The sequence below is a fragment of the Balearica regulorum genome, chromosome 21 (genome assembly GCF_011004875.1).
Source record: "Balearica regulorum gibbericeps isolate bBalReg1 chromosome 21, bBalReg1.pri, whole genome shotgun sequence".
NCBI classification, from domain to species: Eukaryota; Metazoa; Chordata; class Aves; order Gruiformes; family Gruidae; genus Balearica; species Balearica regulorum.
The window spans coordinates 1,386,847-1,402,292 of NC_046204.1; the positions used below are offsets into that span (position 1 = coordinate 1,386,847).

The 15,446-nt window shown below is 40.5% G+C and overlaps 1 protein-coding gene across 5 annotated transcripts in view; it reads right to left on the reverse strand.

Moving 5' to 3' along the window:
- Positions 1–15,446, reverse strand: part of PRDM16 (PR/SET domain 16) — a 341,803-nt gene that overhangs the window by 207,548 nt on the left and 118,809 nt on the right. For 4 of the 5 annotated variants that reach the window (XM_075773536.1, XM_075773534.1, XM_075773535.1 and 1 more), the window contains exon 2: positions 5,419–5,768. The exons of the other annotated variant lie outside the window; for it this stretch is intronic. In XM_075773536.1, the coding sequence (XP_075629651.1) occupies positions 5,419–5,768 (350 nt within the window). The remainder of the gene's footprint in view (positions 1–5,418; positions 5,769–15,446) is intronic. 5 annotated transcript variants of the gene reach the window in all.

Sequence of the window (15,446 nt, forward strand, 5' to 3'; positions counted from 1 at the left end):
TGTTCTTTTAACTGGGAAGCATGACAAAACCATCACAGTTAAAAGAACGTTTAGAGACTCTTTCCTATTTTAATATTTTTAAGACTGAAGGAAATACAATATAATTCTCCTCTCAGCAATCAAGGCCAGTCACGTGAAGTAAATTTTCCTTGGCGCTTATGAGTATTTCTAAAAAACAAATAAACAAAATAAACAAAAAAGACCTCTACACCAAAATTTAAATATTCTATTTTGTGGGAACAGGGAGGTTGAGCTGCTATGAATCACTGACACTATAAAGCCTGTTCAAAAAGCAGCAGAGTTTTCCACTGGCACAGATGTGAAGCCAAGAATGCTTGCTGCATCCTTAGCTGCCGGCTCTTATTTTTTCCATAGTTATTTGTCTTTCATGGGACAGCTTCTATCTTCAACCTAAAGTACTAGAGGAAAGCACTTATGTTTTGATATGTAAAGCCGCCGCCTGCCTCTTACACTTCAGCGTAAGAGAAGTCTCTTCTGTTTCAGCAAATAATCTCTCTTCAAATATAAATTAAAACAAAGGAACTAATAACCATATAGTATTAATGGTATTTACCCTGTGAAGCAAACTGATCTAAAAGCATACTTGCTTCCAAATTCCCTAGCATTCAGTTGCTAAATTTCCCTCCAGGATGTGATTCCCATTCTTCTCTCCATTAGCAAAATAAACAGTGCTATGATAAATATCATTATTTACTCAACAAAGTGATCAAAATCATTACGCGATTTTTTTTTTTAAGGTCCCAGAGGCAATAAAGTGAAAACACGCTGTGATTTATTTGGGGTACTCTGAATGGTATGTTCTGTGTCAGCAGGCAAGGAAGTAATAGGATCAGGAGAGCAAAGCAGAAATGCAATCACGTCACACTAAATAATCACAAGGCTTTCAGTTTGGGTGGTGTCTTTTAAGGAAAAAAAGGTAGATAAACATGATCAGCACAGTAGTGTCAGGGAATGAGGCACAGAGGGAAAACACAGGGCACACCATCCTAAACAAGCACTTACTGAATCATCTCTATGAGGGGGTGGGGGCCGGAAGAGCGACACATCTCATTTATTTTTATGAAATGAGCATGAATCACTCACTGCCATCCACGTTAAAAAAAAAAAAAAAACAACAAACCACCAAACCCACAAACCTTGAATAATAGGTATGAATTAATTTAAAGAATATTTTTTTAAAACATATTCCACAAAGGAAATATTGGAGGAAAAACATGTAAAGAAACAAGATAGTAAAGACTTGCTGCAGAAAAAGCAGGACATGTATACACCCAGTGTTAAACTAGTCCCTCCTGTCTGGCTAAAAGGAAAAGCATCTATAATAAAAAAAATTACATCTCTTTTCTTCAAGATATGGCAAGTAAGACATGGTATTCTGTATTCCCTACGATGTTTTAGGCTATTAGGGGAAATAATGAGTAAAGCTGAAAGTTTCAGCAAATAGCATTCTTCTTTTACCTCCTGGAGCTAGATGTTTTACATCAGAGCCAGGTCTGGATCAAACAGTTTAGATGAAAAAAGAGCTGGCCTCTACCTCCGAACAGGAGCCTGTGTTTCTTGAGGACTTTGAAGAAATACAGTTAACTGTTTTGTTTCATTTTAATTTTCACAAATCTGGTATGATTGAAGTGTGAAAAGAGAAAGCCATTTCTGCAGTGTTAATGCCTTGGATAAGAGAAATCCATTTTCAAATCAAAACCCTTAATAGCACATTTTCCAGTCCCCAAAAAATGTTTTTCTTTAATTCCAGAAATCAGATCTTAATTGTGAAGTACAAACTGAAGAATTTTTAGATTTGTATTGTGTTTTAATATTCTGAATTAGCATGCTTAAGCTTTACCTAAAAAAAATCCACAGAACAGCAATAAAACCATGCCTTCCTACACACCTACCCATAAAGAGCCTACTTCAACACGCTCCAGCACCGTTTCACCCTTTATGCTCTCTGCAGCCACTGGGGCCCATTACAGATGTGCACAAGTCCACAGACAGTAAGAAACTTGCCTACTGACTGTGTTCAGAAGCCAGATACACATCTGTAAGCACAAAGACGCGCCCTATACAACAACATAAACAACAGTTCCTAGCAAAACTGAGATGTTGCTAATGAACGCTCACTTCAAAGTGTGGTGTAAAGCATTCTTAGGTATTGCCACTTCTAGTGGCACTCTTGGTTCAGTCAAAGTTTGACAACAAATTTCCTGCAATGAAGGGAAAGAACTTTTTGTGCAAAAGGCAAAAACTCAATTAAAATTAAGGAACAGGTGCCTACTAAAAAGAAAACCAACCCCCAAACACCAGATTTTCAGGATTTGGATGGGGAGGTGGGGTGGGTGTCCACGGAAGTGGCATTATCAAGAGTATGAACTGTAGGAAATGAACTGAGAAATATGTAATACGAATAGAGAAGAAGGTTGGGTGTGAAGAACAGTTATCTTTCCTGAAGTAAAAATACTAATGTAACTAGTAGAATAGGCAATTCAAGTATCATAGCAGTATCTCAATCAGCCAGCATTACGGAGTTACATGTAAGAAGTCTCACAACAGCCTTGGACCTTCAAGTCACTGCAAGTCAAAACTACAAGTTAGAGAAAAGTATGGTCAAAAATAATGCCAAACGGCATAAGGAACACTTCTCACGGTACACTACAACAACTGGATCTGTAAGATCCATCACTATTGTAAGAAACAACATAGAGGCAAAAGTCTAGCGAACAAGTTATAGGGTGACAAAAAACTCCTCCCTCCTCTTTTCTTTTTTCCTCTTGCTGCCATTGTCTGCCTACTCAATTCTATCAACAGAGGATGGAAACATATCCCAGGTTATAATTTTCTAGCACAAGTCACATCACGTAAAGCCACCCAGAACATCTCTTTAAGGCTTTTCCAAAGTTACGCTCAAAGGAAACAGCTCAGAAACCAACACACAGGCAGAGATAGTATTTATTACAAGAATTCCCGTTTAGCACGTGAAGGTATTTGTGGACACTGTTCCTAAGTGAAACGATGAAGGTACTGAGTGACTAAAACCGGATTTCTGAACTTTCTTTAAACATCCTGGGAAGTGGAAAACTTCAAGAGGTATCTGCAAATATAAGCAAGGTCAAAAGAGATAGTGTCAGGGTGGGTCTCAGACAGTGTTTGAGGACATCTGATGGAGGACAAATAGTCCTTCCTTTCAGGTATAAAGCATACCTGCCAAATCAGAGAACAAAAGAATGCCGCTGAAATGTGAGAAGTATCACAGAGAAAGAAAGTTTGTTCAATTACACTACAAAAATAAACAGTATCGCAAAGTCAACGTAGACTGAAGTTAATAGATACGGCTTATATCAGGCCTGGCATTCAGTGCAGAATGGATATAGGGAACATTTCTTAAAAACATGAATGTAAACACAAACTTTTATCAGAAATATAAAACACAAGGACAAAGTGTTGCCAAGGTCATAGAAAAAAAAAAAAATCTCCATTACTCAAATTTGTTCTGACTTCTAGCAGCCAAGGAGGATAGCACTTTGCTCCAAAAAAAAATCAGTGCCTTTAAAAAAACCCAAACCAACCAAATGCCACCTATAAATACTAGGTTCAGAAAAAGAGAATTCACCTTTCCGTAGTAGCCACTTCAACACTGCAGCCTACAAATAATCAATATTGCATATTCCTAGAGGAAAATTGTGCTTTCTTTCAGAAACCTTAATGTGACCAGCACATTAGGTAATCTCAAGCTGCATCATACCTACGGCCTCCTTGAAACAGAAAAGGATTTCCAGTATAACAGGGATTTTTTTCCCCCAAAAAAACACATTTTAAAGGTAATACAGAATACTAATCAAATATTCTGTAATGACATTCACATGGAGAGCAGCTAACACAAAGATGAACTTCTGAGGAATGCCTTTGGGGGGGGGGGGGGGAATCAAACCTCTCAGCTGAATTTCCCTTCTTTCCCTGCATTAGGAGAGAGAGAAAAGGAAACTCTTGACTCATTCAACCAAACTCCAATTTTAGCTCTTCCGACATTTCCTACTGCAGAATGACAAAACAGGATTGAGTTTTGTTTTTATAGCAAGTGTTTTTTGCTTTTTCCTGCACTTTCGGCACATTAAAAAAGTAAACAAAAACATCTGGACATACTTCTTTGGGCTTCACAGAATCTCTAACTGCTCACTGATTTTTCAGACTTCACATTCAAGAGGGTAAATATAATCAGACACAATTTAAAATGTTAATGCTTAAGTTTGGCCTTTTTGACCTCGTTTTCTAGGAAAACAAGGCTTCTGTGTTTGCACTGTTGGCTTGCCCACTTGGTAAGTCTTACTGTTGTATCCCTTAGTTGCTTCCCACCTCTGTACTTCAATAGTTTTTTAAACCACAGCTTCATGTCAGTAGTGGCTGATGGAGAAAACAGGCCAAGTTCCTGCTTCATCCAGAGGAAAAGGGAGCTAAAATTCAGCTTCCAGATTTTTTTTGAGGGTCAGGGCAAGCCTGTCAAACCGCATGTGAATCCTGGCCAGCCAAAGCCCTCTGAACCAGCTGCCCCAGATACAGCCTGTTCCTCAAGACCAAAGACAGCAGATCTGACCGATGTGCAGCAGGGGTACCGCAACGTTGGGGTGGACATTAGGGCTACCATAAAGGAGCAATTATATATCATATAATGGACACTGGATGCACTGGGATAGGACTGTGGACACAGAGTATAAATCCTAGGCTACATTTCACTGTTCACAGAATCTACTATAATTTATGATAATACTTAGGGGTATGGATATTTTCAAATCAAGACTAGAGGAGCAGAAGAGACTAAGGTGATTTCTGGGACAGTCCCAGAAAAGCAGGGAGAAAGATATGAGTTCTGCGATAGCAGTGGTTTTCCTATTGAAGATTGGTTTTTGTTTAGCTCTTAGGGAAAAATGACTTTCACATTTCTTTATCTTTGCTGCAGAACAAGAACTCAAGAACATCTAGGGTGTTAATGGGTACATGCTATTTTTCTATGACCAGTTAATAACACCTGCACAGCTAACATGGACTGGAAGTCAAAGGTAACACACCCAACTACGAAACATGATGCGACTAATCACATTTCTTCCATTGTGACAAGTTCTGAACACAATTTGAAAATGACAAGCACTTTAAGAAGTGACCCAACATCATTTAAAACCAACCTTCTAAAATGGTGCTAGAGCAGTATTTGTAGCCCAAGAAGCTATCTCAAAAAGGATTTCTGCTGCTTTTTAAATACTGTGTGTAATCAGGGATGCAAAATAATGCAGGGAAATACGGCATTAGCAAAGTCACTACTTCTGTCCCCAGGCCAGTCAGGACTCAGTCTAGCTTTATGAACAGTTTGCACAGAAGACAAATGAATGTGATTATCACATTCAACATGCTTACCTCCCATCCAAAGTTTGTTTCCTTTAATGTGCTCCTCTGTACTGTCATATAGGGTCCAAATCTTTCCCCAACTTCAATCTTCTTTTTGGCCCAAATCCCTAGCCCTGCCCCTGGAATCGAAGATTCTCTGAGTTCAAAATCTGGTGGGATTGGAATGTCATCAGGAATGTAGACGGGAGCTTCATAAGGTGAGCCCTCCTTGGGAGTGAAGTCCTCACTGGTGGGAAAGGGTGATGGAGGTCCGACAGGAATGGGGGACATAATACTGTCCTCTGTTTCCTCCTCTGCACTTTCGCCAGCAAGGAGATCAGGGTCGGTCTCGTACATATTATTTACAATCTCGCTGTCACCTAAAAGGGGAAACAGCAGAACAAAACACACTGAAATACTCACGTGAACATTAGTTAATCTCTTCTTGGGTCAAAGTTTCACAAAGCCCAGTTCACATGCTTTAAGGATAGAAGTAGTGGCAGAAAAAAAGGTAATCCACACCTACAGAACTCAGGTAGAAGTGAGGTAAAGATACTCATACTGGCTGCACAATACTCAGTGCTATCCAAGGATGAGATGGAAGCTAATTGCAGGCCTGTCATGTTATGCTGGGTCAGGGTTACTGTAGCAGTTGTCTTTCAATAACGGAACAAGGGAAGAAAACACAGAAGAGGTGTTCCTGTTCCCTGTAACCATTTATTTTTTAACTGGCTCAGTATATTTTGTAGAGGAAATGAAAGAGAAATTAAGGTAAAATCTGACTTAAGCTTGGCAAGAACTCTTTCCCTGGTATTTGGGTTTCTTGGGTTCAACGCATCACACAACAGAAGCCATGGCTGATGCGGCCTTCCAGCTGCATCTCAGCAATGTACCTTTTCAGGCATAACAAAAGCATCACCAGTTTGGAATACTACTTTAAGACTAACGCATCCTACATGCTTACACAAAGAGCATTTTAAGCTACGCTCTCCACCACAGTGCAGATATTATTTCACTGAACTCCCCAGGACGGGGATCTGGTTTGCAATAGTGTAACAACGGTCAAAGAGAAAGCTGGGGAAATGCTGGACGCTGTCTTCTACTCCCAGCAACATCTCATAAACTAGACAGAAAGAGATTAATGCAAGAAGTATTATAACATCATTCTTTAAAAAGAAACCCAATCACTTAAAAACACAGTCCTAAAATGCTTCTTTAATTTCATACTGTTCAGGACATAAGAAATTCGGAGCGTAGTCACTATTTCTTTTTCCTTTTTTTTTTTTAAATAATGATTTGTGTGGTCCTTCCACAAAAGCATTAGCAGAACTGCAGCTGGTTTTCCTATGCCTCAACTTCTTCAGTTGTATAAGGTAGGAGAAAAAACCCAAACACACATATAAGAAGATTTGAATGGCATGTACATAGAATAAAGGCGAAATTTTTAAGTTGGAGGAGTTAACATTACTAGCCAGAACTGATGACTGCATCCAGTTAAAAATATCACATCAAATGTTTCATGCTTAGCACCTTCAGTGTAATTGCAGCTCTATTGAGCTCAGTGCCTACAAAAGACTGGGAACCAAATTAGTCCAGAGGATAGGAAGGGAGTGTTTGTGTTTGGGAAAAACAATCCCCCCTCCCCAAAGTAAATACCCTTAATCCTGTAAGGATTTTTAAGCTTCATTTTCCAGCAACAAATTATTAAACTTCTGAGAATTACAAGTCAATTCCATTATTAAACCTGTAACAACATGCATCCATTTTCTGGTTTGATATTGGCTTGCACAAGCTAAAAATATTCTTCAAACATCCCTTCCTCTTCCATCACTTGCCAAAACAAAATAATTTGAGACATGTTTACCAGAATGCACTGAAAGAAAACTAAATAAGAAAAAAGTCTGTGAGCACAGGAGTAGCCTAAGAAGTTTTCAGAAAAACACTTTTAACCGGAAAATGATAGTCTGCTGAATCCAAAATGCTTCATTCAGACACGCATTTCAGTGATTTCACGGCAGAATTCTGCATGCCGGGTGCAGTTCTGCTAAGAAACTGCCACATTTCCTCCAACTTCATTTATGGATCAACCAGAGAGGCCAATCTTCCAAGGGAGCCTCGCCGTAAGGACTCTTAGGGCTTCCACCAGCTATTCCCTGCTGTACAGATGAGATTCTACAAGTCCCCCCGCCTCTAACAGAGCCTCGGCCACATTTCCACCTTGGGACCTGGTCAGCACAGCTGGAGCTCCACTTTGACTCTTCCCTCTCTGTCACAGGGCCAGTAAACGCGGGGGATCGGAGCTGAGCGGATGTCAGATCTCAGAAACCAAGAATACGTTTCATTTTTCTATTTTCAGAACCAAACGCTCCACTCATTTCACTATTAATTGTCCCTTTTCCTCCTTCGCTTTCCTGGCCATAAAAAATTTTGAAAATTAAGTCTTTTGATGACAAAATTAACAATATTTTTATATTATTATTTTTTACAAAATTCCCCAAAGTCAGAAAACTCTGGGTTTTGACTAGCTTTCCCTTGGGCTTGTATACAGCGAAATTCCCACAGTCAAACTGCATTCTGATGTACTTCTGTTTGCAACACGCTTATTCTTATGAAATGCAGTTGTTATTATCATTATTGCGATATTAGTGCTGAAAGCTCCTATTCAATCTGATCAACCAGCTCTGCTTAGAAGAGAGCTCCTTCTTTAAAGAATTTACAAAGAGATCGCAGGGGAAATGGCTTATAGAGCCTTACAGATGAGACACACAGCCATAGAGAGAATAAAGAGGTTGCTAACAGAGATGGAAAATGAACCCTGGCTCTTAGCAGATCACCTTCACAAGGAAAGCTGCCTCCTCCTCCTCCTCTTCCTCACTCCAAAGGCAGAACAGAGAGGAAAGAGACTCCCATCCGCAATATTGCCATTACAGTTCCTGTCTGAAGAAAGGACCTTCACCAGAACTTCTAACCTCACAAACACCGATATTAACTATGAATGGGGATTCCCCCCCCTTAAATGGACAAACCCAGAGCAGGGTAATTTGTAGACGCATCGCCATAGTTTGCACTCCAAACACAGGCCTATGGGCACTGCTAACCAGGCTTCAGTTATGACTGACGTCTTTCCAATCGGTCTCTCCTAGCTTGCTGCAAAGTCAAGAACTTGAGTTCTTTTTAAGACTCAAAAAATATGCTACACCATAGTACATTATTTACATTTACAAAATCTTTAAATTCTTAGGTTTTTTTAAGGTTTGATGTTATAGCTTTATAATTGTAGCGATTATTCTGAAACATTCTTTGGGCGGCCAAGAGAAGTAATTCAGGGGTGAACAGAAAAAAATATGCAAGCTGCTCTCTCAAACAAAACCAAAACCCACGTATATCACTAGTTTCTCTTATCCACTGCAGCATCTGCCTTCTGACTGTAAAACCTTGACGACTGATTTCCTGAGCCAAGCTGGTCTGCTGCACTAGGGAGCTCCTACACAGCCACGCAGAGATGTATCGGAAACAAAGCAGCAGATTTGCAAATAGATACGTCACTGATAGATTTTAAGGACAGAAAAGAGGATTTACGCTAATTCCGTATGACCTCCTGCCTTACTCAGACCACAGGACTCCTCTGAATTACTTCCATCTTCAAGATCAAAAGGTGGTACATAGCTTATCTTTTAGGCTGAAAACCCCCTATTTTCAGATTTTCCAGCAGTGGCCAGCAACCCTTGGTACGTGGTGACACTGCACTACCGCGCTTCTGCCCGGCAGCGATTTCTGTTAAGGGAACACGGCTTGTACAACCCCCCTACTCACCCGCGCACAAAGCCCAGAGTTCGACAGCAAGTGCTAATGGGGGAATTATAAGCCCCTTTGTCTCCTCTCTCCCTGGCAAGCCTCTGCCTCCTTTTTACCTTCCGCATTCAACATCTCTCCCTTTTCAATTTTTGAGGATGTCACCTCTTAACCTCTTGAATGAGCTACATAGGATAGAATATCTTTCACTCAAATGTGTGTTTTCAACCCTTTAAAGACTCCTGACTGAACCATCTGTGGGTTTTCAACAACTTTTTTGAACTATCTATATTAGAACTGGCTACAGGATTCCAGGATCATCCAAGTGAGTGCTAAATCCAGAGAGACATTTTCACACGGAACTCCACTGAAGACAGACTCAGTCTTTGGGATGCACTTACCTCTTCAGATTGTTACTGCTAAATGGGGCCTTTCACAGATTTTACAATCTTTATCATACAAAGTATAATACTTTAACATCATACGCTGGACTTAAGTGAACGTTATTATTCAAGCGTCATAAACCATTTAAACACAGAGTGATCAGAATTGGGCTCTTAGAGCTTGTATTTCCTGTACCTGGAACATGAAATATGTATATATTTAGTTCCACCTTCCCAGTGCACAAAGACCATTAATGAAATTTCCCTCTAACTAAAAAAGAGCATTTTCACTCTTAGGGTTTGAGATGAAGAGGAAAGTAAGTTTCAGTAAGTTTTCTTCCCTGAAAGCTCCTAGGAAACAAAAAAAGTAATTACTATGTATCTTCAAAGTCTTCAAAGTTTTTGCCACATTGATTGGGGTGCTCATTAGCATATTAGAATACCCTATTTGAATTGAATGTGATGAACTGATATTCACATGCTTCACAGCAAACTGAAGCAGAATTGATATTGCTTCCAAATATAGGGGGTTTAGTTGCCAAGAAAACTCTATTTTTAACAGAAAGTTGGGTAAAATGTTAAAGTAATATTCCAAAATACCAGTCAGTAAGAAAATTATGATTCATTGTGTAAAGCAAAAATGGTTTGCATGAAGTTACATTTAAAGTTAGTTGTAGCCACACCACAATAAATCCATAGTTATTAATCACAAATTAATCCTGAATTAACAAAAATACAAGCATTCCCATCAGCTAGCGCATCAGCTTTGTAGCATACAATTTCAGCCATTAATTGAAACTCAGCATGGATTATTATTTCCTTCCAATTCTGTAGTTCACAGGGAAAAAAAAAAAAAAAAAGAGACATGTTTGTTAGTACCCAACTTTTTCAACACTAAAAAAAAAGATACCCTATCTGTTGAAAGGGACAGCACCTCAAGGAACTGCAAACAGTGCTTACTTATGCACCAAAATATTATTCTAATAGGGAAGTCTCAGAGTAGCACCTCTAAAAGAGGTGCACTGAAATGCAGAATCAGATTTAATAGAGGCCACAGGGCAAAAGAAGTGGCAAGCAACCGAGATGGGTGAATAAACGGGCTTGGAAAACAGCAAGCTTTGAGCAGGTGACCAGCACTGACCAAAAACTCCACTGAGCTGTCCAGTTCCAATTCTGGAAATTCTACCTGATAGGAGTAAAACTGGTATAGAGATGGGCTAATTTATTAATTTAATGTTAAACAATTTTCACCAATTTGAAAATTATGCATGGACTGAACAACTGCTCCTGATTAAAAAATGAGCAATACCCAAAGTAATTCCAAAGCACTCCCATCAGACAAGCGGTGAGGATCTGGAAGCACCTTTCAGTAGGCTCCAGCATTTCATAACATGAACTCTTACTATGAAGAGCCAACAGAGCTGTGGTAGGTAAAGAAAGATTCTGGGTAAACAAGCTGAGAACCAGGCCTTATATATACAGGATACAGTTATATCCAGAAATATAAAGTATTCGAGGGCAATTCTCCAGTGGTGGCCTGTCTCACCCTCCAGAGGCGTAAAGGGATCCCTGCTGACCAGGTGCTACCAGAACACACCTATGACGATGCCAAACATCCCCATAAACATGCAATCAGCTCGAGGAGCAAGTTACACAACCAGTTCTGAACATGCTAAAGGAAAAAAAAAAAAAAAAAAAAAGAAGCCAGTCCCAGGGAGCCTGAAATACCTGAGAGATAGGAAGCTCAAGAGTGAAAACTGTAGACTCAGAGGGTAATAACGTGTGGGGATTTTTCCAAAGGAGTCAATTGCTAAGCTGCAACATTCATGTGTAACGAACACGGAGCTTTTTTTCATCCAAAAGGGAAAAAAGGGAGGAGGGAAACAGATGAAGGGGAAAAGAAAAACACATTTGTCATACAATACAAGTAGTTGAAGTATTTTGGGAACAGATTTGCCATCTCTCAATTAAACATGAGGCAGCATGACTGTGCTTTCATTGCACAGTAGTTTCCACTATGATAACAAGTCCAACAACCGCCTCATTGTGGACCATGCAGAAATGAGAGGGACTCCCACAGTGCATATTAATGACTGACCTCTGATGTAATCGGGGGGGGAAACAGCACCCAACAAAAATTACAGTTTTCACTACAGCATGGAAGACAGTTCTTGCTGCCAAATAGAAACCATCAGGGAAGAATAGCTGAAAAAGCAAGGCTCGACTTAAGGTATACATACTACATCTCTTCTATATCCTCAGAATACACCTTCTGTGTGAAAGACACATCTCCTCCTTTTTTTTTTATGCCTAATAAAGATTTTCCTGAGTTCATGCCTAAGAAACCTGGTGGCAGACTTTACTGAAGAAGAGGATTTTGATTCCTTTGCCAACATTTTTTTGCTCCAGCTTTTGAAAAATACAGAGAACTGCCTGCTACAGCTTACAAATGTTTCCTCTGCTAAAAAGTGCAACCCTCCTTACTCAAACATGTCGCCAGAAACAAGCTTTCATAAGTATGATATACTCCATAATCCTGAAAATACTTGTGGTTGCTGTAAATGTTTTCTCTCCTAGTATTAGCAAGTCAAATTATTTTCTACTCTATGATTAGCCTCTTTTGCACTTAAGAAACAGGAATTCCAACTGAGTTGAAAAGCAAAACTAGGTCTTTTGGAGCACGACCTATGAAAATTTTCAAATGATACAAGTAAAGCGTAAAGACACTTCACCGCTGAACGCTGTTAATTTAATTTCTTCTATGGGACAATCAGGCCAGTTCTGGTTAAATTTTAATTTACTTTGAAGTTGAACCCACATCTGACTGACCTCATATTCCAAGAGAAATCATAAAAACACAGGTAATCTTTTCCTTCTGCCTTTTCAGTTGCTAAAATCAGTTACCAGGGACTGGCAACAGCCATGAAATGCCAATGAAACAGAGCATTTTCAGGTCGCGATAGTTCTGATACAAGAAATATCATATGGCACCCGTGCGAGCAGAATCACCGACTAGGTACAGGTATGCACGTTCCACAATCTAATATTCCGATCAATAGCTTTTACGTGGTATTGATTAATGGCCAGGGCTGTCAGAGAAAATCAGAGCCGTGCCTGTACGCGTCGCTGCCTTTGCGCGCTGCCAAGCAGAGCCCTTCGGGCAGCACAGGCACCGGGCCTCCCTCTGCCCAGGACCGCAGGAGGCTGCGGGCGGTGGGACAGCACAGCTCCATCTCTACCCTGCCTTCAGCTGAACCCGCCTTGGCCAGACATCATCTGGGCAAACCTCCAGGCAGCCTGCCTTCTGAGTCCAGCTCGGAAGGGTAAGTCCTGCTGTGGAAGAGTTTCCAGGGATATTGGCTAGACGTCACTAAAACGCACAGATGTGCTAGCGGATCTTCGCCGCAGGCCATGTTTATTCCAGGGATTTTGGGCAAATTCAGCAGCTGGGGTTTAGTTTTGATTAGAGCTGAAGCATCTGCAAGGAGGCCATCTACTCACCCTACTTCTTCAGTATTGATTAAGCCTCCTTAATTTCTGGTTATCGCATTGCTGATAGCCGAATAATCGTTGCACCGCAAAATCCTCTAGGTTGCCCTAACTGCACGCTGCACCGCTTATCAACCTCAGTGCTCCTCTCGGCATTACTCTAGACGTAACACAACTGGTTAAAAAGAAAAAAGCAGAGACCATCTTATTGTTTAGGAAGAACCTTCAGTTCCACTGAGTTTCATCACCAATCAGCTGGCTGTACGGGGGATGTGGCCATTCACTGATGACAACCATGCTGTCCTACATCTGCCCCTCTTCTAATGGCCAGTATTTCAACGCTCTGGAATGTCTGGTGATGTGAAAAGCAGTACAGAAATACAACTTGACCTTACTGTTATTGTCATGAAACTAAAATTAGTCCTTCAAAGCTCACGAGCAAAATTACTCAATAAAAAGACCCATTGAAAGGTTGTTTCCACAGATAATCAGATATGGGTATAGGCTTAAAATCTGTGTGACACCAATGAGGTTCTTGCAACAATGAGAGTGATGCTTCGGTATTGGTGAGAGACCTCATGAATAATCTATTTAGCAGCTGTAATGAAAGAAAGTCTGATGTCAAAGGAAATGGTGGCAGAAGAAACAAAGTGTTAGATTTTGGGTGGGGTTTTTGTAGGTTTTACATTTGTTTTTTAATACATTTATTAATAGCATTATTATACAATATAAAATTCTGCTAAGGAACTACGTACTTATCTGAAATGACTAAGCACCTTCTACACTCACAGACATTGCGAAGAACATCTCCAGCTCCTTCACTAGGGACACTTACAGGAGACACCAAGACTTAATTAATATCGGGCAAGCGATGTCCGATCAGTAAGCACAACCTGCCTTGAATTTCACCGACCTTGAAATAAATACAAAACTGGGCCCAATCCTACATTCCTCCCAGCGAGAGCAATGGGAATATTCAGAGCAGAGACCGCAGGACTGAGCCCGTAACACTTTTGTCACGCTCCTCGCCATTGTGCTGGGGGCTGACAGGGGTGACTTTCAAGCTCAAATTTGGCAGACAGCTCCAGAACGGGATGTTCGCAGAAAGCGGCTCATTTTCACTAGCGCATAAACCAACACCAGGCTCAAGTCCACCGTGCTGCCAGGTCACAGGATGCTCCTGTCCAATTGGTCTGTATTAATACAACATACATGTAAAACCAGGTATTTTTATTTTCTAAACAACAAGGAGAATTACAGGCACCCACTGAACTCAGAAGCCAACCTGGAATCCCAGGCCCAAGAAAAAAATTTGAGCAAAAGAGTAGAAAATACAATTATGCATGCAGAATTGTGACTTCATACAGAAGACTGAAACAACACAGCAATAGCTTCAGACTCTTTTTCCTTAGGGATTAATTGGTTGTTGAAAGCTGGGGGGAGCTTACTTAATTATTCAAACTTTGCAACTCATTCCTAGCTGGAAGTTTACAAATGCACACAGGCGTTAAACCGTAGTGTTGTCTAGAACTGTCATTGTGCTATTATAACACAAAAGGGAACATCAGAGAAATACCCACTAGGCCAGGACTTCCCTGGGATTCATTTCCATTTTTCTGACTCTAGAGGAAGAGCAGTGGGTGACCTCAAACATCTTTTCCAACTCAGAGGGATGTCACCACTGCCTCTACAACTCCACGAGGTTCCTGCACTATGGATTTTCCTTTAGAAACATTCCCCAGGGAAGAAAATAAAACAATCAAAGAAAAAAAATCCAGATGTAGTGCTACATTAGAAAGAAGGCATGGAGTATTTCACACCTCCAGCAAACAAGACCGCCTACATTTTTAACTCTGGGGCAACAGAATTCTGTCTCTATTTGCTGTACACTCAGTATGTTTCATCAGCAAAAATAAAGTCATTTTTATGACCAATTTGTAGACCAGCAGAGCTGGAACGAATCATCAACATTACAGTCTAATTCAGCCAAGAGTGCAAATACTTACATCAAGCAAGTATGTGCTTAACTACTGCCAACAACTGACAGGGTTCATTACCTCCGAATATTGTGCTGCCCATCTATAATTTGCTCCAGGTAAATTATAACAAGTCCCTCTCCTGTACCTTGCTTCACTCCATTCGGAATTCTGCATGAGCCCCACCCCGCTCTCACTTTGTCCCGACCCGGGCGGAAAGCTGACAGCCAGGCGCAACCCAAAACTTAGAAGACACATCTATAAATCACAAAGGACACTCAAAAGCACCAAACAGCACCCACCCAAACAGTGACTTCAGCCCAGCGAATGATCTTAGTGATCAGATTGCCACCTGATGGCCACAGCTGAAATACAATAGAAAATCAGAAACCTAGTCCCTCCTTGGACTGAATCTGTC